General features: G+C 38.2%; 2 protein-coding genes across 2 annotated transcripts; both read right to left on the reverse strand.

Annotated features, from left to right (window-relative positions):
• Nucleotides 1-1,927: 1,927 nt before the first annotated feature.
• Nucleotides 1,928-6,289, reverse strand: LOC130733748 (uncharacterized). The gene is made up of 9 exons (XM_057586010.1): nucleotides 5,781-6,289; nucleotides 5,548-5,686; nucleotides 5,030-5,151; nucleotides 4,669-4,872; nucleotides 4,432-4,491; nucleotides 4,028-4,166; nucleotides 3,467-3,585; nucleotides 2,719-2,949; nucleotides 1,928-2,252 (listed from the first exon to the last, which is right to left on the reverse strand). The coding sequence occupies exons 1-9, from the start codon at nucleotides 6,219-6,221 to the stop codon at nucleotides 2,058-2,060; spliced, it is 1,650 nt and encodes a 549-aa protein (XP_057441993.1). The 5' UTR covers nucleotides 6,222-6,289; the 3' UTR covers nucleotides 1,928-2,057.
• A 14,785-nt stretch (nucleotides 6,290-21,074) lies between these two features.
• LOC130740203 (uncharacterized) lies at nucleotides 21,075-21,659 on the reverse strand. The gene has a single exon (XM_057592723.1). It carries the CDS (start codon nucleotides 21,657-21,659, stop codon nucleotides 21,075-21,077), a length of 585 nt encoding a protein of 194 aa, XP_057448706.1.
• Between the last annotated feature and the right edge of the window lie 687 nt (nucleotides 21,660-22,346).

Genomic DNA, 22,346 nt, shown 5'->3' on the forward strand with positions numbered 1-22,346 from the left:
CCATACACCTTTGACAAAAAAAAAACTTAATTTAAAAAGGAGGCCTTTGTGCCTTCTAACATCTATGAATTTTGAATCTTTTAACAAAAACAAAACCAAAACATAATAAATATGTAAACAAAACTTAAATCAAGCTCTTCTTTGATTGAAAAGTAACTCTTTGACCCCCAAAACAAAAGCTCTTTCTAGTATTTTCATCAAGTTTGCCATCCAGTTGACAAGTCGACATTATTTCTAAAAACATAGAATTCATTAAAAAAAAATGGCTTAAATACTCTATAGGTCCCTGAAATTGTGCCCCGTACGAAAATAAGTCCCTGAAAATTTTTTTTCCGATTCCGGATCCCTGAAATTGTTTTTTTAATCAGAATAAGTCCCTACACATGTTATGTGCTTATGTGGCTCTTATTTTGCACAATCATCATTTCCATGTGGATTTTTTAATTTTCTTTTGTTACACATGTGTTAATCAATTATAATTAACAAATAAATCTTAAAATTAAACCCTAAATCAATTAATTCCTAATCCCTAATCCCAAACAAATAAATCAGAAGAAAACAAATTATTATTCACTATGTAATTCTTATTCATCTTCATCATGAATTAATTTTCATCTTCATCATCTTCATCACCTTCAACCTCTTCATCTTCATCATTCATCCACCCCCACCCTCAACCCCACTGCAAAAACCTCATCGCAACCCACCCCCAACCACCAAAATCCCAAAAACCAACCCCCACCCCCAAAAACCCAGAAATCTAGTTTCTCCCTCTCCCCCTGCATCTCCCCTAATCCAGAAACCCAACAATCCAACAACACCAGCCCCCTCTCTCCCTTCATCCACAACCAACATGAACACCAACAACAACATGAAAATCAACCCACAGCCAACCCACAACCTTCACCAACAGCAACAACAATGTAACAAAACCCACAATGAGAGTGAGAAGAAAAAGCTGCGATAACCCAACTCTATGAAGCTAGAAAGATCAGGACCCAGAAATCGATCTAGAACCAACCCCCACCCCCAAAAACCCAGAATCGAACTAGAACACGAAAGAGGCGAAGTAGAAGAGATTGAGACAGGAGACAAAGGGCCAGTGGCACCACCGAGCCACCACCGCACATATTGGCGGCCGCCGTCGCGAAGAAGCTAGGGGTTCTCAAACCTGAAGCTCCCTTCCTTCACCTTCTACCTCTGCTTCTCTTTCTCCTTCTTCGACTTTCCTTTCCTTCTCTTAGGTTGAGTTCTGATTATATTAGAATTGGGAATTTAGGGATTTATGATTAGTGGGTTTAATTAGATTTAGGTTAATTAGGTAAATAATTTTTTATATTTAAATTTAATAGTTTTTTTATCCCATGTGTATTTAAAAATAAAAGAAAAAGCCACGTGTAAATATTGAGTCAGCAAAAAATATGCCAGATAGGCTTAAACCACGAGCAGGGACTTATTCTGATTAAAAAAACAATTTCAGGGATCTGGAATCGGAAAAAAAAATTTCAGGGACTTATTTTCGTACGGGGCACAATTTCAGGGACCCTTAGAGTATTTAAGCCAAAAAAAATTGTGAAACTTAAAACATTACACAAATGACATTATATGATAAGAGAACTTGATAAAAATGATATTTGATATAAAATTTATCCTAAAATATATAAAAATAGATAACAATATAAATCAATCACATCTGGCCAATTCATCCCGACCCATTTCACAGGTTAAGGCAGATTGGCGAGTTTGGAAGAGTTTGGTTCGATCATGTTTGGTAATAAATTGATCATGTTTGGTTCTACGGTGAAATATTCTAGAATTATTTCTAGTGAAAACCAACAAGTCTTAGCTTAAGTCTCAGACATTGAATAAACATACTATAAACTCGATGCAAATTGCGAAACTAAACACACTATCGAACACCATGGTGTTTAAAGAATGAATTCATGAGGCGTGCTTAACCTAGATGAAATCTAGCGTCCCATATACAATTGAAAGGATGAAGATAAAATATGCTGAAAATCATGCTTAATATCACCAAGCACATACCTTGTATCTATTTATTTACCAATACAGAACTTGCCAAATATATTTGATAACACCTCTTCTGATATATCTTCTCCATTTATCTGTCCAAGGGACATTGCAGCATCCTTCAAATCAATTGTCCAAAAATCCAGAGGTAGTTCCTCCCTTATTGATGATTGTAACCTTGAAAGTGCTTCCTTGGTCCGAACAAGTTGTTCACATTGTCTCTGAATCATTGTTATATTAACTAAGAGTCAGTTTGGATAATCTTCTAAACTAGCATTTATAAGAAAAGGGAAAAAAATGTTAGGAACCAATTTTTTATACAAGTTAAGATACACTTTTAAAATACTTCCTCAGCAAACTTTTCCACAAGCACCTATCTAGATAGGAACAAACACTATCTAGATTGAAAAAAACACTCATAAGCTGAAAGTTAAAACAAATTGTGCCTAAAAAAACCACATGCAGTAAAAGATCATAACTTTTGATTTAAGTGCAAATGGAGTCGTACTTAGCATCCCACTATATTGTTATTTTCCATCACCCATTTTCACTTTTACAATGCATAAATCTTGACTTTCACCTCTAGTTTAATTTTACTTTCGATACATAGTTCAAGCAGCTTATTGATTCCTTCCCATTGGAGCTAAAACTTCATGAGAAAGATAGAAAGCCAACATAAAAGATTACCTGATTGACAGTCCATCGGCGACCTCCAGCAGGAACTACATCCAGACCCACCATCTCTAAAACTGTGCTCTCTAAGTCTTGTAATCCTTGACCAGTTACAGCACATGTAAACACACTTTTACTGAAAAAATTGTGACCATGACACCCTTTGTCCCATTCAGTCTCAGCACAAGGTTTACAATCTATCTTGTTGACAACAAGGATTGCGGGGGTGGAAGATCCAGTTGATTCCTGTTATAGAAAGATTATATAAAGATTGCAAATAATACCAGGTACTAGGTTCATATCAAAAGAAAGATATCCAGAGCAATATCATATTTATAATGTTTTAGGGCCTTTTCCTTGATGATGTCTTTTTTCACGGGGGTAACTGTAGGATCTAAATGGAATATTTGAGGATTTGGCTTTGTTTGATCCATGTAGCTAACCCCACCTAGCAAGAAAAGAATTCTGTTCTTGTTGAAGTAACAATAGGATGGCAAAGTTTACAAGGCAGCCAGGTGTTTGCGTGCCAATTTATCATCAGATAATATATATTAAGAAATACTGAAATAGTGAAAGATATAACTGGGGTCACCTAGCCAGTTCTATTCTGCCTACTCAATAGCAATATCTAAAAATTCCTCTCAAATGTCAAATCTTTCTCCATCAAATAAAAAGGATATATATTTCTATCTATATCAAAATAATATGAAATCTCATTAATAAGAGAAGGAGAATAGGGAGAAAGGGGATCGTGTGGTAAAACCTTAGTAGACTGAATCCTTTCAAGAAGTTTGGTGTCTTCAGCTGTCCACCCTTCAACAGCACTCACAGTCATGATAATTAAATCAGCACCTCTAGCAACTGCTTCAGATCGTTCTACACCTATTAAGAGAGTAGAAATATAAATCTCAGTACATGTGGAGCAATATGGTTAGTGTAGCAAAAAAATTGACATCCATGCAACACAATGCATCTAAAATATTGCCGGGTAAAATCAAACAAAATCTCTAACCCAGTATCTAACAGACTTTTACTTGATTTTCTGGGTGTTCCCTTACAAAGAAGTGAGAATTATTAAGAAGTTTATAAAAAATTATTCTGCGGTTGGTGCTAATTCATTAACTTTAATAAACGAGCATTCAAACAAGTTGAAGACATTATAGAAAGACTAAATCATGAAGAATTTATTTTATTCCAATGGCAGACATTGTAAGATCACACAAAACACTGAACAGCCATAGCACACAGTACAGATAAGTGAAAGATCGTGCAATAAAAAAATTATCCTCATCTTGATCTTAAAGAAGGAAAAAGAAAGCCTCACCAATCTTTTCAACAATGTCATCAGTGTCCCTGATGCCTGCAGTATCAAGAAGGGTTATAGGAATCCCATTAACGCTAATACTTGCTTCAATCACATCACGAGTGGTTCCAGCAATTTCGGTGACTATTGCCCTCTCACTCTGCATGCTACAAGACCGTGCTCAATAAGTTAAACAATCAAAAAGTTAAACATGCTGAGATGATACTAAACTATGAACTCCCCTGTCCCAAAACACACCTCCAATTCCACTCCTTTAATTAAGGACTTCAGAAGTCAATTAAGTACAAAATAATTGAAGATTAAATGGTTTCACTTGCTAATACCATGGCTAATATCAAAACAACATTCAATAATTAAATAAATATCATTCGAAATTATTAAATAAGTAACATATTTTGACATACTTTGCTCCAAGCATTAAGAAGGCTTGACTTGCCCACATTTGGACGGCCAACAATTGCTATCTGCAAAAGTTTTACAATAAGATTAATACTAGGAAAGCCAACAATTGAAATCACGAAATTCACGTAAAAATAGACCCACGTATAACAACAGCTAAGTTTTATACCTATTGGAGTGCAATGACACTTCATAAAAATAAGCACTTGTTACAAAGTTGAAAGCCATCTTCCAGATCATACCTGTAATCCAGATTGCAGAAGCTTGTCATAATTTGCTGTTTCCAATGCATTCTCAACATCTCGGGACATATTATGTATTTTTTCCATAATCTGATTCAAATTTAGAGGCGGCATCTCATCGTCAAAATCCAAACGAGCTTCAATCTCAGTGAGCAACTCAATGCACTGAATTCTCAACGATCTGACAAGAGAAGAGAAACCACCCTGTCCCAAAAGATAACGGTTTTTCAGTATCACTTATCCAGCTGTCAAAACTCAAAAGTAACAAAACATTTAACCCCCCACATATGCAACCAATGAACTAAGCACAAGCACATGATGCTGCAACACAGAACGAAAAACAGAGTCGAGCTAGACATGCCTGGATTCCCGCCAGCGCAGCATCTGCAGCAGCCACGGATTTGGCTGCGATAAGTTTCGCAACATTTTCAGCTTGGGATAGATCCAACCGCCCATTAAGAAAAGCACGCAGAGTAAACTCACCTGAAATGAGAATACAAGAATCACCAACCGAATGCACTTCATTCTACATAAATATCCATCAATTCGTACAAATACTACATTTGTTGTGAACATTTAATGCGTAATCTACTAAGATAAAAGCTTTCAATGAAACACTTGTATTAGAATTCCAAACGCCTAACTCAACTCATAAGCTAGCTCTAGAGTTGAGGGTTGCTCGACCCTTTATAAAGATTATCTATATCATATCTCTAGCCAATGTGGGACTTCTAACAACTCGCCATTATCCAACAAGCTTATTTGACAAGATTTAATGAACCAAAAACAAAAAAAATCGAACAATAAGTTGTTATTATAAGCTTAATCAAAACTTCGTCTCGAGGGAGCAAAAAAATTAGGTTTAGACACAGCACAGACCTGGTTGAGCTAGTGTTGCTCCAGCTTCCAAACAAGTTCTGAGCACGCGACGGAGACACACTTCACTCCCGTGACATTGAAGCTCAACCACGTCCTCCCGAGTGTACGACCTCGGTGCTAGCATCGGCACCGCCAAAACCTATCAACAACAACAAGAGAAAACCCCAATTTTGAAATTTCCACCACAACATTATCACAAACAGTGAAACGACGCCGTCGTTTCGGGTACTAACCTCGTCGATGACGTTCCCGTCGGAGTCGAAGACCACGCCGTACTCCACCACATGGCTGGTGGGCCGCCACGTGCTCCGGCCGGGTCTGAACACTCGACCCGCTATGGACACCGCGTGAGGACCCGAGAGGCGAACTATTCCGACGGCGGCGGGTGGGCCCCCCAAGGATGTTACGATGGCCGCAATGGTCGTCGTCGAGTTTCCGAGCTCGGTAGTGTTGTTGTGACCAACACGCTCTCCTAACCGTTCATCTTTGTTCAGCACTACTCTGTAACTGCGGTGATGATTGTCTGAACATGCACGGGGTTTAACACTGTTGCAGCGCCGCCGCCACGTGTCGCGACGGTGGAGGAGTAAACCACCCATGGGTCGTGGTGAAGTGGAGTAGCAGTGGTTCATGTTTATGTGTATGTGACGAAACACAACACGCAGAGAAGCCATTTTCCTCTCTGGTTTTCCTCTCTGTTTCTGAGGCTACGACATATCAATCTAGCTATCATCGTGTTCTTCGCATAACCACATCTCGGCCCACCAGGCCCGTCTTTTCAGCCTTCAAACTAGAGCCGTCAATACGGGCAAGCCCATCATGGGTTAGGTTACGTCAATCCGAAATTTTGACGAGTTGATAAAAATATGAAACCAATTAGGCTCGCTACGAGTTTGCGGTTTGGCGGGTTGACTCACAGATTGAGTGAAATAAATATAAAAGATTTGTAAAATGGAGATTGGATTAGAAAATGTCTAAAATGATATAAAAACTAATTTAAAAAAATACTTACAGAAATTGATATTTACTCATAAGCAAAAGATTTATCAACGCAATTATTTTTTTTGTTACTTCTTGTATAAGTTTGTCACATTTGAAATATAGTAAAAGAATTTAATTTACAGTATTTATCAACACAATTATTTTACTGCCACTTTTGAAATAAGATAAATAATAGAAAGAAAAAAACACAAAATTCGTCTTAATTTAGAGAAATAAGAATTTTTATCTCTCTATCTAAAAATAATCCATAAAACTAACATTGAATTAAGATCAAATAAAATTATTTTTTTAATGAAAAATAATTCTGCGAGTTGGCTCGCTTGACCCGCCTAACCCATGGGTGAAACGAGCTAGTTGCACTAACCCAAGTTCTTTTCAAGCTAAAATTTAACCAACCCAACTCAGCTCGTTTAGCCAATCCGTTGAGCTGACTCGTGGGTTGTAACCCATATTGACAGCTCTAATGTTTATGAAGCAATAACTTGCAGTTGAAATTAGATAAATATTCTACTACAATAAATCCAAATTCGAGAAACATTTATATTAATGTGAATTTTTAAGAGATTTAAATTAATGTGAATTTTTAAGAGATTTTTTTGGTAGAATTTTGAAATTGGGCCCAATGGGAATCCATCACAAATTTATCGAGATTTAAATGAAACAAATCATGCCCTTAACATTAAAGTAGAATCAAGGGACATGATTTGGTTTCATTTAAAAGTTTCACACCTTGGTGTGATTAATTGATCCCAACTCTCTATATATGAGTAGAATAATGATTGGTAGAGACCTCTTGGTTGGTAAGACACTCAAATATTAATGAGAGAGAACGTACATAAGAGAGTTAAGTGATGAATGTGACGTGTGTGTGTGTGTGTGTGTGTGAGAGAGAGAGAGAGAGAGAGAGAGAGAGAGATGAGGGTATGTGAGAGCGTTATTTTTTTCGAAAGCAAAACTTGATATAAATATGAAAACTTGAGAACAAATGCCTAAAGAGAAAAAATACAAATAAAGGAGGCACCCGACAAGCTAAATAGGTGCTTCCAAAAAGCGAACCTTAAAAAAAAATCTAAAACACAAAAATAAAACCTAACAACACTCACAAGAGGTAGCTATGAAAATCCCTAAAAACACTCACAAAAACCAAGCTCGTTAAATGGAAACTTCATTAGGACAATGTAAGACAACCCTCAAACTTTTTCCTAAAAGAAAATCCCTCTTAGCCCTTGCCAACACCCAAAGGTAGCTATGAAAATTAGGTTGCACCAAGAGGTCCCCATTAAAGCAAGGTCCAAACCAGAGGGCCCAACAGCCCACATAAACTCAACGTCGCAGAAATCTCACTAAGTCCAGTAAAAAAGTGGAAAGCCCCATAAACAAAGAACAAACAAATTGTCTCAAATGATTTGATTTTCTAAAGAATTTAATGGATATGCACTGTCAGTGTAAAATAGTTTTAAACTGACATCCAATTGAATTCCGCCAAATAAGCAAGTATGATTTTATTTTAATTAAAATTAAAAATGAATGTAACTCTCTCTCCTACGTGGCAAACATTGATTGGATGTCAGTGTAAAACTAGTAAAATAATTTTACACTGACAGTGCATATCCATTAAACTATTTTCTAAAACCCAATAAACAAGCCGAAAATCGTGGGTAGCAGAAACAGAAAAACCGCTAAAACCATAAATATGACTCTCAAATTCCCCATGAGAATTAATTGGTCATTGATTACTTATTAAGACCTTGTCCTTACCACAAAACCCCACACCTTCTGGGATTGGGTCACCTCCGATCTCTGCAGAAGCAATTACTTGTGTAAATTAATTACATATTGAACCAACTCAGTTATCATTTTTTTTCACAATCATTAGATATAAAAATCATATGCTCCCCAAGCCTTTTAATAGAAACTTCATCACGACAATGTAAGATAACCCCCAAAATTTTCCCTAAAAGAAAATCCCTTCTAGCCCTCGTCAGCACCCCAAAGTAACTATGAAAGTCAGGTTGCACCAAAAGATCTCCGTTAAAGAAAAGTCCAAACCAAAGGTCCCAACAACCTCAAAACCATCGAAGCCTACATGACCTCCATGTCCCAGATATTTCACTAAATCTGGACAATGAAGGGAAAACCCCATAATCGAAGAACAAACAAATTGCCACAATTGATTTGATTTTTGAAAACCCGACGAAAATCATGGGCATAAGAAATGGAAAATCATGAGAATTAACTGGCCATTAATTTCTCATTAATAGCTTGTCCCTGCCTCACAACCCCATTCCTTCTCGGATTGGATCGCCTATGGCTTGTGCAACCTCTGCAGCAGTGACTTGTGTAAATCAATTAAATATTGAATCGGTTAAATTATCATTTTTTTCTCAACCATTAGATATAAAAATTAATGGCTTAGATCTTGCACGATAGTTGTTGGAGAGAAAGATTTTGTACGGGATTCAAATACCACCTTTTGATGTTACTTGTGTACTAAAAGTAAGGATCCAACCCCTCACCTTATGGAGTTTTCTTGATTGAAAGTGAAAAAGTTAATATTAATTAATACTCCACAATACAACAATGGCAACATGTTAAAATCAGGAGCGTCGAAGGATGTTTTAGACATATAGTCGGAGGAAATATCACTTATCATCATAACTCATTTGAATATTTGGGTATTGTCACCTAATGTGTATTAGTGTGTCATAAAACATTATGAGAATAAGTAAGAAAAATTATAAAATAGAACTACAATTAATTAATAAGAAATGACAACACATTAAGTTTCTTTACTTTAATTCTTAACTAGATATAATACCCGTGTAACGCACGGGTTTATTTAAAATAGAAATAACACGTTGTACTGGTTTATTTACAACATATTTAACATTATATAAAATTGATTATAGTTTAAATTAATACATAAATATTAAAATATTTTTAATATAAAAAATATAATAATTGTGTTTAGACATTTCCATAATTTCAAAAAAAAATCATTTTAGTAAATATTATTAGAGTTCTCTATGTATAAATAATTAATACTATTCAAAATATTAATATTTATTAATTAACATTGAATAATTTTAAAATTTTAATGATTTTTTTTATTTAATAATATGAAAAATAACTCAGTCAATTTGTAAAAAATTAAATAAGCAATAAGTTTTTAAAACCATCAAATAACTTGTATGAACATATTTTCGAGAAAGTCATATTTTTGGAGGATCAACCACAATTTCCAAAAATAATTTATTATTGTCAAAACCGAGAACAATAAAGTAATTTTAACTTTTACAACTATAATATGATATAACTTAATTTATTCAACTTTGGTCATAATTTTTTTTCTCTATTAAGCTTCCTCAAAATCGTTTTTACTAATATATAATAAGATCAAAAAAATTATATGGAGATTGTTTTTTCAAATAAGACAACATACATTGTAGTTAATAGTAAATGCATCATAGTGTCATTTTTAAATTGAAACGATTTTATCTAAATTATTTATTTTGGTAATATTATTTTGTTCTAAATTAATTTTAATTCTTGATATTCTTCACTAATGCAAAATTTTAGTCAATTTCCAAGTTTATAAATATTATTAATTAATGTAGGTAGATGATTAAATTTTGACAATAGAATATTTTTTTATTTTTAATTTTATTAGGTCTAATTGTCTATTTGGTCCCTCACTTTTACATTTCCCACAATTTTGATCCCTAACAAAATTTAATTGCATTTTAAGTTAGTACGCCAACTTATTCTCCGTTAGCAACTTTGGTCTTCCATCCAATTCCGTCCAGAAACTTGTAGGTTTCTTGGAAAAAAATTAATAAAAATATTAGAAAACTCAAAAAAAAATTCATCTTCATCTCTTCTTTCCACATTTTTATCACTCTTCTTCAAAACCCAGAAAATAAAAACCAAATTATAAAAAAGTACTTAAAATCTTTACTATTGCTGCATGTATTTTAATACAAATGTAGGACATTTTTACTTCTAAATGTATTTAATTAATTTTTTTACGTTAATTAAATTAAAAAATTAAAATACATAATGACTAATATATTTTTTACTTTTTTTATGTAAAAAAATATTTTTAAATCATTATATTAACTCATGTTAAACTTCTACCACAAACAAATAATTTTCAACTCTATTTTTTTGCGCTTACATCTATCCTCCTTCAGAGGTATCCTCCTATATAGGCAATCCTGCTCGAGCCGAGAATTTTCACATCATGGTAAAGTTAAATCTCTCAGTGAGGTTTTTTCATCCATAAAACTCAAACCTAAGACATTGCTTAAGGGAAATCAAGCATCCACACATATTTTTTTTTAGTTTTTAATTTTATTATTAAAGGTATTAATATAAAGGAAATGTGTGACTAAAGAAATTTTACATAGTTTTTAATTTTATTATTAAAAGTATTAATACAAAGGCAATGTTTCACTATTTAATGCATTTAATGTAAAGGAGTGCAAAAACCTCAAGTCTCCTTTACATATATATATAGATTGAAACATGCAACAATATTTTTAATATAAAACACAAAGGAAATGATTGTCATAAAAAACAATTATAATAAATAACCACACACGAAACTAGTAACAATATAAAGCTCTAGAGCATTAACGCCAAATTCAACATGTCACGATTCATGCTAGACATATTGCTATTGTTGCGTTCTAAGGTAAGCTTAGTGAAAAAGGTACAAAAAGCTAACCCTAGCAGAGCACTAAAATAGCAAAGATGTGATAAGAAGGAATATTCTCATTAATTATCATAAAGTTGGTTGGTACAAGGTGATGACCTCCCCTTTTATAGAGGATGTGGTCATTACATGGATTATTCCTATATTTGGGCCTGACAAGCAGGGCCTAAATCCCTAGGTGAATAAGACAAGTCCAAGAGAATCTTCCAGCTGGCGGTGAGGGTCCATCGTATGGGCGGTGAATACTCGAGTATCGCCACTTCACTCTGTTCATGGATCTTCAGCCATCATTGTCTTGCTCCATGGATGCTCTTGGCGAGATACGGGTGCCTTATGTCCCGCCCGGTCCACAAGCCCCCAAGACATTTTGACTCAAGCGCATTGAATCAAGATGTCTTTATTGTGTTAGGATGGATGATCTTCAATAATCGCCGCCTTGCTGTTCCGGCGAGTATGGTCCACAAGCCCCCAAATCATGTGGCTCAAAAAATCTTAAGTCAAAATTGTCTCTTAGTTGTTTTTCCCATGTTTGCCGATATGTCTCCATCTTTTCATGTTTGTTTGTGCATCGCCATTTTTCACTTTTGTTCAGGTTTTTCTCAAACGTCAATCAAATCTTTTTCACTGACACATGCAATCCTCTTTTCCCGGGATTCGTCATCATTTGCAATGAATGCAATCTTTGTTTGTGCGTCTCGAGGAGTTTTCGCTCGGTGAAACCCTAGGATCGAGTGACACCTTTTCATCTTCTCTGACTTTTCAAAAATCTTTTCAATTTTTTTCAAATTTCTTTCTCTCTCTTCTCACGTCGTTTCGCCCTAGTTTCCCACTCATTCTCTCTCCTTCTTTCTTTCCTATAAAATCCCTTTTTTTTACTTCTTCATTTTTACTCTTCTAAAAAGCTTTCCCACTTTCTCTTTTTTCACATTTCAGCAAACCTTGCCTTGTTCCGGCAGTCGTCATTGCGCGGTGCTTCCCTTTTTCCAACGTTTTCACCTCCTCCTCTTACGATCCTTCCTCCGGTGAGTCTTTCGCATGCTTTTCTGGTTTTGTTACTTTCTTTCTCAAATTGTTCTATCTGTTCATCTTCTTTCATTCTTCTTTTTCTTTATCTCATGCAATTTCCCAGTATTTCTATGAATAGCACTAGTGCCTCTTCTTTAGAAATGTCTTCCCCTTCAGCAGATGAGGAATCTTTGTCATCTGTTGTCGTTCTTTCTGATTCTCCTTCTGTTAGGGATGAATCCAGTCCCGCTGATTCTGCCACCTCCGCCCCTTCTTACCAAGAAGGTATTTCCTAACCTGAGTGGTGAACAAATCTTCATCTGATAGAAGATAAATGTTTGTTACGCTCCGTTTGGGGTAGTATGGAAAGTATCAACTCCCATCGAATAACGACCCAAGGATTTACAAAAATAAATCCCGCCACCTCTTGTAATGACGACTTGTTGTTGAACGTTCTTCCATGTGGCGATGATGACTGCGTTACTTTGCGAAAAGAAACGTCGGATGGCTCGCCTGACTTCTTTTTTGTGTACGGTTACTTTTTCACTCAATTAAATATTAAACTTCCTTTTTCTCCTTTTATTTGTCACGTTCTTACTTTTTTGAACGTGGCTCCTTGTCAACTTCAGCCTAATGCTTGGGGTTTCATTCGTTGTTTTGAAATTCTGTGTGAACACCTGAGTTTCACTCCAACGTATCCCTTGTTCTTCCTTTTTTATACCTCTATTACTAGAAAGCCTACTTGAGTCAAATGGGTTCCCCTTTTGGCGCGTAAGAAAATGAGTCGCTTTGTCGCCTTAAAGAGTCATCATAAAGTGTGGCACAACAAATTATTTAAAGTTGTTAAGTCGCCGGGAATAAATAACCTCTTCCGAGATTCCAATAATTCTCCTCTCTTTCCGTTTTATGGGACCAAAAACCCTCGCCGGAATATTACTGTTTCCCTTGAGGCCTTAGATTACTCCGAGCGGGGCGTGGCTGCCTATCTTCAAACATTGCCTGTTATCTCCGGTCAAGACTTGGTTGAGGCGTCCAAAACGGGCACCTTGAATCAGTTCTTTAGTAAGTCAAAGATCTTCGTTCGTATCTCTCTCCTATTGTCTTATCCCGATTTTTTACTTAACTCTTCTTTCTCTTATGCAGCCACTATGGGAAAAGGTAAGTTAACGCTGGCCCAGTGCAGATGAAGGAATATCTCGCCCAGGCGGCCGAAGCTGCTAAGAAGAAAGCTGCAGAGGTGGAGAATAAAAGAAAACAAGAATGTACTTCTGACTTGGGTGCTACCAAAGATCCTAAGCGCCAGAGAACTTCAGGCGCCTCTGACAAGAGCTCTGGTGATAAGGCTATGCACCAGGCGACATTGAATAAGACCGATCTTAGCTTGAGACTCAAATCAACTGTGAAAAAGAAAGGAAACGAAAACCTCCCGCCTCCCCATAAGGATTCATGTTCTGCGGTTGTCCGCCCAGGAACTCCTCTGACTCACTCCTGCTCAAGCGCCGCTACTGAAGGCGATGCTGCCCCTACTTTGCTGAGTCTGTCTGACCCCAATTTTGACAGCCTTGCTTTTATGAACCAAACTTTTGACAACCGCCTTCAGAAGGATGTTGATGGTCGGGGTGCCCCCAACATTGCCTCAATGGCCATTCATCATGCCCTTTCCGCAGCTAGCAACGTGGCGGGCTTGGTGCAGTATGCGAAGGACATGCATTCTGCCAAGCACCGCCTTGAGAAGAAAGTTACTGAATGGAAGGCTGGTCATGAGCGGGCGAAGAATGATGCTGATGCCGTCAAAAAGCTTTTGATAGCGTCTGAAGAGAAGTGCGCCAAACTGACTGAGGATTTGGCCACCGCTGAACTAATGCTTCAAAAATCTAAGTCTCTGAAGGACACCATTGATGCCAAACACACCGCTGCTCAGAAGAAGTGTCAAAAGATGGTGAGGAAGTATGACCGCCTCAAAGCCTCCATTCTTGGGCGTGCATCAAATCAATTCGCTGAAGGTTTTGTCAAGGCTAAGGAGCAGATCCGCATTGTGGACCCTAACTTTGACCTTTCTCGAATTGGTTTTCTGAAAGAGATTAAAGATGGCCAAGTGGTTTGTGAGACCCAAGTTTTTAAGCTTAGAATAAATTGGTAAAATTCCTACTCACGATTAAGTTCGATGTAACGTGAAGGAAGAAAACTGAACAAGAGTTCATCAAATGGAATAAATTTATGAAGGTGATAGTTCAGGAAAAGGTTAAGGATAATATTAGAATCGATATAAGTTATAGCTCAAGTAGTATTCGCTTATACCTAGGACAAGAGCGTTAGTAAACGACTAATTTGCACTTAAGGACACGATAGAAACTAATTCCAAAAATCTTCAGAGGAATGTTAGAATTTCTCTTAATCCTTTCCATGACAAGCGTTTCGATACGAAACCCTGAGATATACGAACGTCCGATTCCAATTCTCGGAGGTTTGCCGAAACTAAATCCCTGATAGCTCAAGAAACTTAAAATAAACGGTCGATGAAGACTTTTTCTATTCGGAGCTTCAAACAAAGATTCCACATGCGTACACCTATTTATTTCGAGGTTTCTAATCTTTCTTCAGAAAGAAGTTTTCTCATCCGACATCAACTGCAAAAAGTAGTTTTTCGGGTAAAATCGATTTACACCGACTTTGGATCGTTTGCTTAAATTCCAAGAAACTTGTTTCGAGTTCTGGAATTCTGTCGCCAGAACCTATCTTAGAATTCACAGAGGAATGCACAGAAAAAATCGGAATCACAAACTTTTCATTTTCCCGCATTTTCTCTCACCTATAAATAGGTGAGAAAACAAAAATCCAAACCCATAACCCCATGGTTGGCCGCGAGCTTGGAGGAGAGAAAGGGAGGAGAGATTTTCGCCGATTCTTGCCTGATCGTTGCACCGCTCGTTGCTACGCGTAGACCTCGAGGTATAGATGCTATTCCTTACTTCTGATCGTCAATTTTGTCGCTTTTCTCTATGTCTTTCTGTGCTCAAAGTTTTGAGCTTTTTGTAAAACTGTCCAAATAACTCGATTTCTCTGTCTAAACTTATTCCCTGTGTGCCCAAGAGCATGTTTAGCGGATTACATTTTGCCGAATCTCGCCGAATTGCCGCCGAGTTTCAATTCTGCTTAAAAAAACCCATTTTTGACCAAAGCTTCGTCCTTTAGACTTAAAACTCTCTACTGAGCTTAGCGCCAGTAGGATTAGTTGTCATAAACGTCGTTGGTGACGTCCCCATCTAATTTGGTTTTCGAAATTCCAATTTTGAAATTCCGAGCTAAAAACACTGACCAAAATACCCCTGCGTCAGTTTTCGGTCTGATAATTTTTCCGAGCTTTAATTCGCCTTAGTTACGACTAATGATAACCTAGGAACCAAGTTTGATCGAAGAAAAAGCGACGCACATAATTAGTGTGTGTGGCCTAGAGCACCCTCAATGGGGGGGGGAATTTCTCTTTTTGAAAACTCGTCTTATCGCGTTAGATTATCGTACTTCGGAGTTTATGATGCTTCGTGTAACTTTAGTAACTATTGTCTGCTGAGTTTCTGACTGATTGTGATTGAATTCTGTGGTTTTCGCTCTAAGGTTCGTTTGAGGAATCCCAAGGAGCGGAAGGAGGAGATTGTAAAGGAACGCTGCAGGATCACGCTGTAGGAGCTGCAGGATCACGCTGTAGGAGCTACAGGTGAGGGCAACTTACCTTGCTAGCTAATGTTTTAGGCGTCGATTAATTCGACTTGATTTATTGTTTATGCACTTGATTGTTGATTGACTGGGAAATGTTTTCTGGAGGCTTCGGCCGAGTAAACTAATTGAGACGTGTGTCTCCGTTTTCTGAGGCTTCGGCTGACATTGTCAATTGGGATTTACTTATCGTTTTGATTGTTGTTGATTGATTCACATGCTATGTGCTATATGGTTAATCATAGGATGTGTTGATATATGTGTTTATGATTTGACTGTTGTTATGTTTGAATATTGAACTGAGCTATATGCCATTATTTCTATTGAGTTTACGATGTCTTGCATATGAGATAGTACATGATTATATGATTTCGGAGTGTGGGAAAACGTGATGTTATGCATTGCTAATGACGAGATTTGGGAAATGTTAGGCAGGCTCTAACCTGAGGTCTAAGCCATTGCCATTTTAGGATCGAGACCTTCTCGGGAATTATTTGGGTTTATTGGGATATTTCGACTTATAGAGTTTTGAAATAAACGAAACCAGAACTTGATTTGTAAATGAAATTCATAATACACTAATCAAAGATAGAACACTTTTAAATAATGATGATAACCTCTTGGAAAAGACTTAGGATGTGAAAATGGTTTGGAAAACGGGAAGGGTCGACAATCTAAGTGTGAGGAAAACCTTGAGTGCGATAACACCTTTTGATTCTTTAGCGGTTTATCTAGCCATCCAAAGGATGAGCCAGGGAGGATTGGAAAGTCCCCAAGTGCGAGTGCACCATCTTTGCTCATTGAGCAGCCTTTCGGCCATCGAGCTGATGAGCTTGAGTAAATTGAAAAGTCACTGAGTGCGAGCAGCATTCCCCTTGTTCGTTGAACAACTCATTTGGCCATCGAGCTGGTGAGCCAAAGTAACTTGAAAAGTCACTGAGTGCCAGATGCATTCTTTTGCTCGTTGAGCAGTTTGGTTGGTCATCGAGGCGGTGAGCCAAAGTGACTAGGAAAGTTACCAAGTGCGACTAGCACTCCTTTGCTTACTTTAGGGTATTGTAGAGACAATGTACTCTAGCTAGACCCGCATACCTTGGTGAGGACGTTTCTTTGTTTGGCTAACCATATTGCATCCATGCATACATTTCTTGGAAAGTGTGCTGCTTTCCGAAGGACGATCTCAGATCGGACTTCACAGGAGCGTGCTGCTTCACAGGAGCGTGCTGCTTCATAAAAGCGAGGTGCTTTAGCGGAGCTAGATGCTTGGCTTGTCCCATCCATCGAGATGGTGACATTTTATCCGGATCATCTTTTGAGCATGACATTGCATTGGCACGCCATGCACCTAACTATATTTGTTGATGTGTTGAAGATCCAATTGTCATTTGTGATTTGATGTTGATAAACATCGTTATATATCTTGATGATTTGATGTTGATAAATATGTTATGTATATACCTTAGGGTAGGCAATACATAAGTTATATGTATATATACAACATATATATATACCCCCTTATTCTTCACATGTTGTTTGTATTATCTATTATATTCTAGGAGTTGACCCCCGCGCCTTGGCTTTGTGTGTATGTTTGTGTTTGGGCGGTCGACCTGCTGCCAGACGCTCAACAGCTGTTTCGTGATGCTTCGTCATTCGGGGAGGACCGGAGCGAAATGACTACTACTGAGCCTTCGACGTGGACTCGGACTGAATGCATGACCGGATGAGGGTCGATGATGGAAGTATAGGGTATGGGTGTTTAGAGCCTACTAAGGTTGGGTGTTAGTGTTATAGCTCTGATGGTCATTTCTTATTTTGGGCTAGGGTAGGTTCCCGACTATTAGCTTTTTGTGTGATTCCCTTCCATGAGAGTCACAGGGAGTTGTCGGACGTAGGAAGTCTTTTGGAGGCCGTTTTGGGCTGACTTACTTTCTTGGAGGACTGTATTTATAAAACTTATGACTTTAACTATGGGTCGCACTTATTTGCCTGCGGGCATTACTTTCAGTTACTTGGTGTTACTTTCCGTCACTTGAGGACACTCGTGACGATGTTTTTAGTTACAACGAGGACTGTACTTATATCGTATATTAGTCGTTGTTAATCGCGATTGGATTGAGTCTTTATTTCGACAAGTCATGTTATTTATTTTATTTTTTTTAAAACAAATCGAAAAAAAAATATTCACGTTTTTCCGCTTTATTTTCTTTCTGGTTACTAAAGTGACGCCACCGAAATCGGGGTGTTACATGGTTGGCGATGATGATGTCGACCTTGACCTTCTTCCTAAATTCGACTCTGAGAGTCAATCGGAGGAAGAAGAAGAGAATGGCGACAATGATGGTGACCAGGGCGAGGATGGTGGTCAAGGTCTTGGCGACAATGATGGCGACAATGATGGTGGTCAAGGCCAGGGTAACAATGAAAAGGGTTCTGGTGCCACAATGAATCGGGACACCATCCCCAATAATGAAGATCTTGCATAGTTAATGTTTTTCTTTTTGTTATTTTGTCATCGGGCGATGCCCGCTTTAATGGTCTGTTTGTAATGGGCTCTGTCCCCTTTTAATGAAGTTCATTTCAGTTCAATTATGTTGTTGTTCTTTGTTGTTGTTATCTACTGAGCATTTTCGATGTTTAGGTGTGTGTACCTTAGCCGATTTCTCGACGAGGCTTGGTTTCTAGTGGCCACTAGAATTGCCAAGGCTTTTTTTTTATACTCAGTGGCGATGCTTTCTTATTCCGAAAGTCTCACTCGCGGTAGCTTGTACCTTGATACGATTCACGCCGCATGCATTCTTTTGTTTGTGAGCTAATAATAAACAACAATCACTTAGAATAATTTTTCATTGATTTTCAAAACATGGGAACTATCGCCCTTCATTTACATCTGCCGCCTCATTAAAAACCTTACATGAAGGAAAAAAGAGTACGACTTTTTTCATTTTTGTTCTTTCCCTTAACTAAAATATTGTTTTAGATGCGAGGCGTTCCACGTTCGTGGAACCCTCTTTCCATTCAGTTGTTCCAGCTTATAAGCTCCGTTCCCAACATCGCCAATCACCCTATAAGGTCCATCCCAATTGGGCAAGAGTTTGTTATGCTTGTCAGGTATTGTTTTCTTTCAAAGCACTAGATCTCCCGCCCTCATTGTTCTTGACACCACCTTTGTTGCAAACTTTCTGGCGATCTTCACTTTTCCAGCCTCGTTTCTCAAGTGCGCTTCCCTTTGCTCTTCAGGCAACATGATTAGGTTTGCTATCAATCTTTCTCCATTGTCAGCCTCATTAAATCTAGCCACTCACCAACTTTGGTTCTCGATTTCCACTGGGAGCATGGCATCTGTTACATAAGTTAAACGATATGGCGTTTCTTTTGTACTTGTCTATTCTGTCGTGTTGTATGCCCATAGAACGCCCGGTAACTCTTCCGCCCAGAGACCCTTCGCCTCATCCAACTTCTTCTTCAAACCTTTCAGAATGACCTTGTTGGCTGATTCCGCCTGCCCATTTGTTTGAGGGTGCTCTACTGAAGCGAACCGCATTTCAATTCCCAAGTCAGCACAAAATTCTCTTGTTAAGTTACTAGTGAACTGAGTCCCATTATCCATTACCAAGGCCATAGGGACGCCGAATCTACATACTATTCGATGGGCGCATCTAATATGGGAAAAGATTTTTTTGTGTAACCTTGCACAACCTAACAAATTGTCCCTTCTACCCTTACTTCAAAAATTAATTCCATCCTCATCCTTCCCATCATCTTCAACCCAAATCAACCCAGATTCATCTCACTCAAATCCAGATTTCATTTTCAACCTCACCCATCCCCACCAAACACCACCACCCCCCACACCCACAGAGCCCCCACCTCCTCCCTCCCCCACCGCCACAACCATCATAGAAAATTCCATGGCACCCACTTAACCAAGAAACCCACCCCAACAGCAACCCCAACCACCCGAAACCCACCCAAACCTCCACCCGAACCACTCCACAATCTCTCTGTTTTCCTTTCTGGGTCTCAAAAAAAAAAACTTTGTTGGTGAGGAAAAGTTGTTAAAGATGGAAACTTTAAGCAACATGGGTAAAAATTTGCAGAAGAAAAGAGATGGGTATCGTTCTCTTCGTTCTGCTCCTCTGTTTCAACTGAAGAAGCTTTATCAGACTTGCTTCCTCTACAAAACCCAGCTTCAATGGATCTATCTCCCTCTTTCTTGTTCGCATCTTTCATTCCGTGTCTGATTGGGTCAAAAGGTTGGGGTGTTGGGGTTGCTTGTGTTGGATCTGGTATCTTGGGTATCCTCCAGATCTGCAGGCTCTGTGCGATCTTTGCCAAAATTGGAGTTGGGGAAGTGGGCGTAACCCGTAGAAACCTTGTTTTGCTTGTTTGCAGAAACTGATTTGTTCATTGGTGTTTATTTTAGGCCTTGTTTGGATGAATAGATGAGAAAGAGTCAAGCTCTGCAACTTTTGATTCTCTTCCACGGGAAGATTTGATGAATAACTAAGATTTATGTTTCTAGGATAAATGACAAACCATTTTCATGTTTGGTTCCACTCTGATACTTAGTTTCTGGTTCTAATTGTTGGTTGTTTTGGGTTGAAGATGATGAAGATGATGTAGATGGGATTAATTTTTGAAGTAAGGGTAGAAGAGACAATTTGTTTGGTTGTGTAAGGTTGCACAAAGCTATTTTTGTGCATATTAGATTTTCCCCTATTCGACGCCATAAAAAATTTCTGACTTTGGCAGCCGATATAGTCGCCAAAGCCTCTGCTTCTATCCACTTAGTAAAGTAATCAACAGCCACAACGATATATCTCATCTGTGCCTTCACCATTGGAAATGGTCCTAAAATGTCAGTCCCCCACATAGCGAATGGCCAAGGTGCCATCATAGTCGTCAATTCCTCGGGCGGGGCTTTATGTAGGTCAGAGAAAACTTGGCATTTGTCACATTTTTTTACATACTCCAAACAATCTTTCTTCATTGATGGCTAGTAAAATCCTCCTCTCAGTATTTTCACCACCAAGGATCGCCGTCCTATGTGGCTAGAGCACACTCCTTCATGAATGTCAGCCATGATACCCTAAGCATCACTCATGCCCACGCATTTGAGTAATGGTGACATAATTCCCCGCCGATACAACTCATCGCCTACCATTGTATAGAAACTGGCTTCCCTGCGCTTTTCTCTTGTGTTCAAACTTTCTTCTTTTGGAGGATTTTTTATAAAACTTTTGATTGGTTCCATCCACGAAGGTTCGCCCTCTATTACTGCCTTTACCGCCTTTATTTTAATTTCCACTAGGTCAATACTGGGGCGAGGGAGGGTTTCTTGGATGACTGTTTGATAATTGCCCAACCGCCCCGTGCTAGCTAGTTTCGCTAATACATCTGCCCTTTCATTTTGGCTTCTTGGAATATGTTCTATTCTGATCTTTTCTATCTCCATCATTAGCCTGTGCACAATTTCCAGGTATTTGGAAAGTTGTGGATCCTTCACCTGATATTCCCCCTTTACTTGCTTAACCACCAGTTGTGAATCACCTTTGATGAACAATTTTTGAACTCCCAATTCTATGGCGAGTCTCAAACCGGCTATCAGTGCTTCATATTCAGATTGGTTGTTGCTCGCCTTAAACTCAAATTTCAAAGATTGCTCAATGACCATCTTGTCTGGGCTTTCAATAGTTATTCCTGCCCCACTTCCCTTATCATTGGAAGATCCGTCAACATACAAGATCCACTCTCCTATTGTTCCCTCGCCTTCGGTGGGTGTTAATTCCGCCACAAAATCAATCAAGCTTTGGATTGTAACTTGTCATCTTGGCTCGTATTGTATATCATATTCAGATAACTCTACTGACAAACTGACCAACCGCCCTGATAAATCAGCCTTCTGTAGTACTTGCCTGAGAGGAATGTCAGTTTTAACTTTGACTTGGAAACTTTGGAAATATGGCCTAAGTCGTCTCGCTGTTTTTAGGATCGCCAAAGCTGCCCTCTCAATTTTCTGGTATCGCAGCTCCGCGCCCTGCAGGATGTGGCTAACAAAGTAGATAACTTTGTACTTTTTCCCCTCCTCTTGAAGCAATACGGTACTGACTACTTTGTCTGTGACCGCCAGATAGAGTGTTAAAGGAACATCTGGCGTGGACTTGGATAACACAGGCGGTGATGCTAATAGCTTTTTTAATCCAATAAAAGCTTGCTCACATGCTTCAGTCCACTGGAATGTTGAGTTCTTTTTCAAGCATGTGAAGAATGGAGCTGCCTTATCACCCGCCATTGGTAAGAAACGGGCTAGCGCGGCCAATCGTCCAGTCAATCGTTGCACCTCCTTAACAGTTGTTAGGCT

This window comes from Lotus japonicus, chromosome 1 (genome assembly GCF_012489685.1).
Source record: "Lotus japonicus ecotype B-129 chromosome 1, LjGifu_v1.2".
NCBI classification, from domain to species: domain Eukaryota; kingdom Viridiplantae; phylum Streptophyta; class Magnoliopsida; order Fabales; family Fabaceae; genus Lotus; species Lotus japonicus.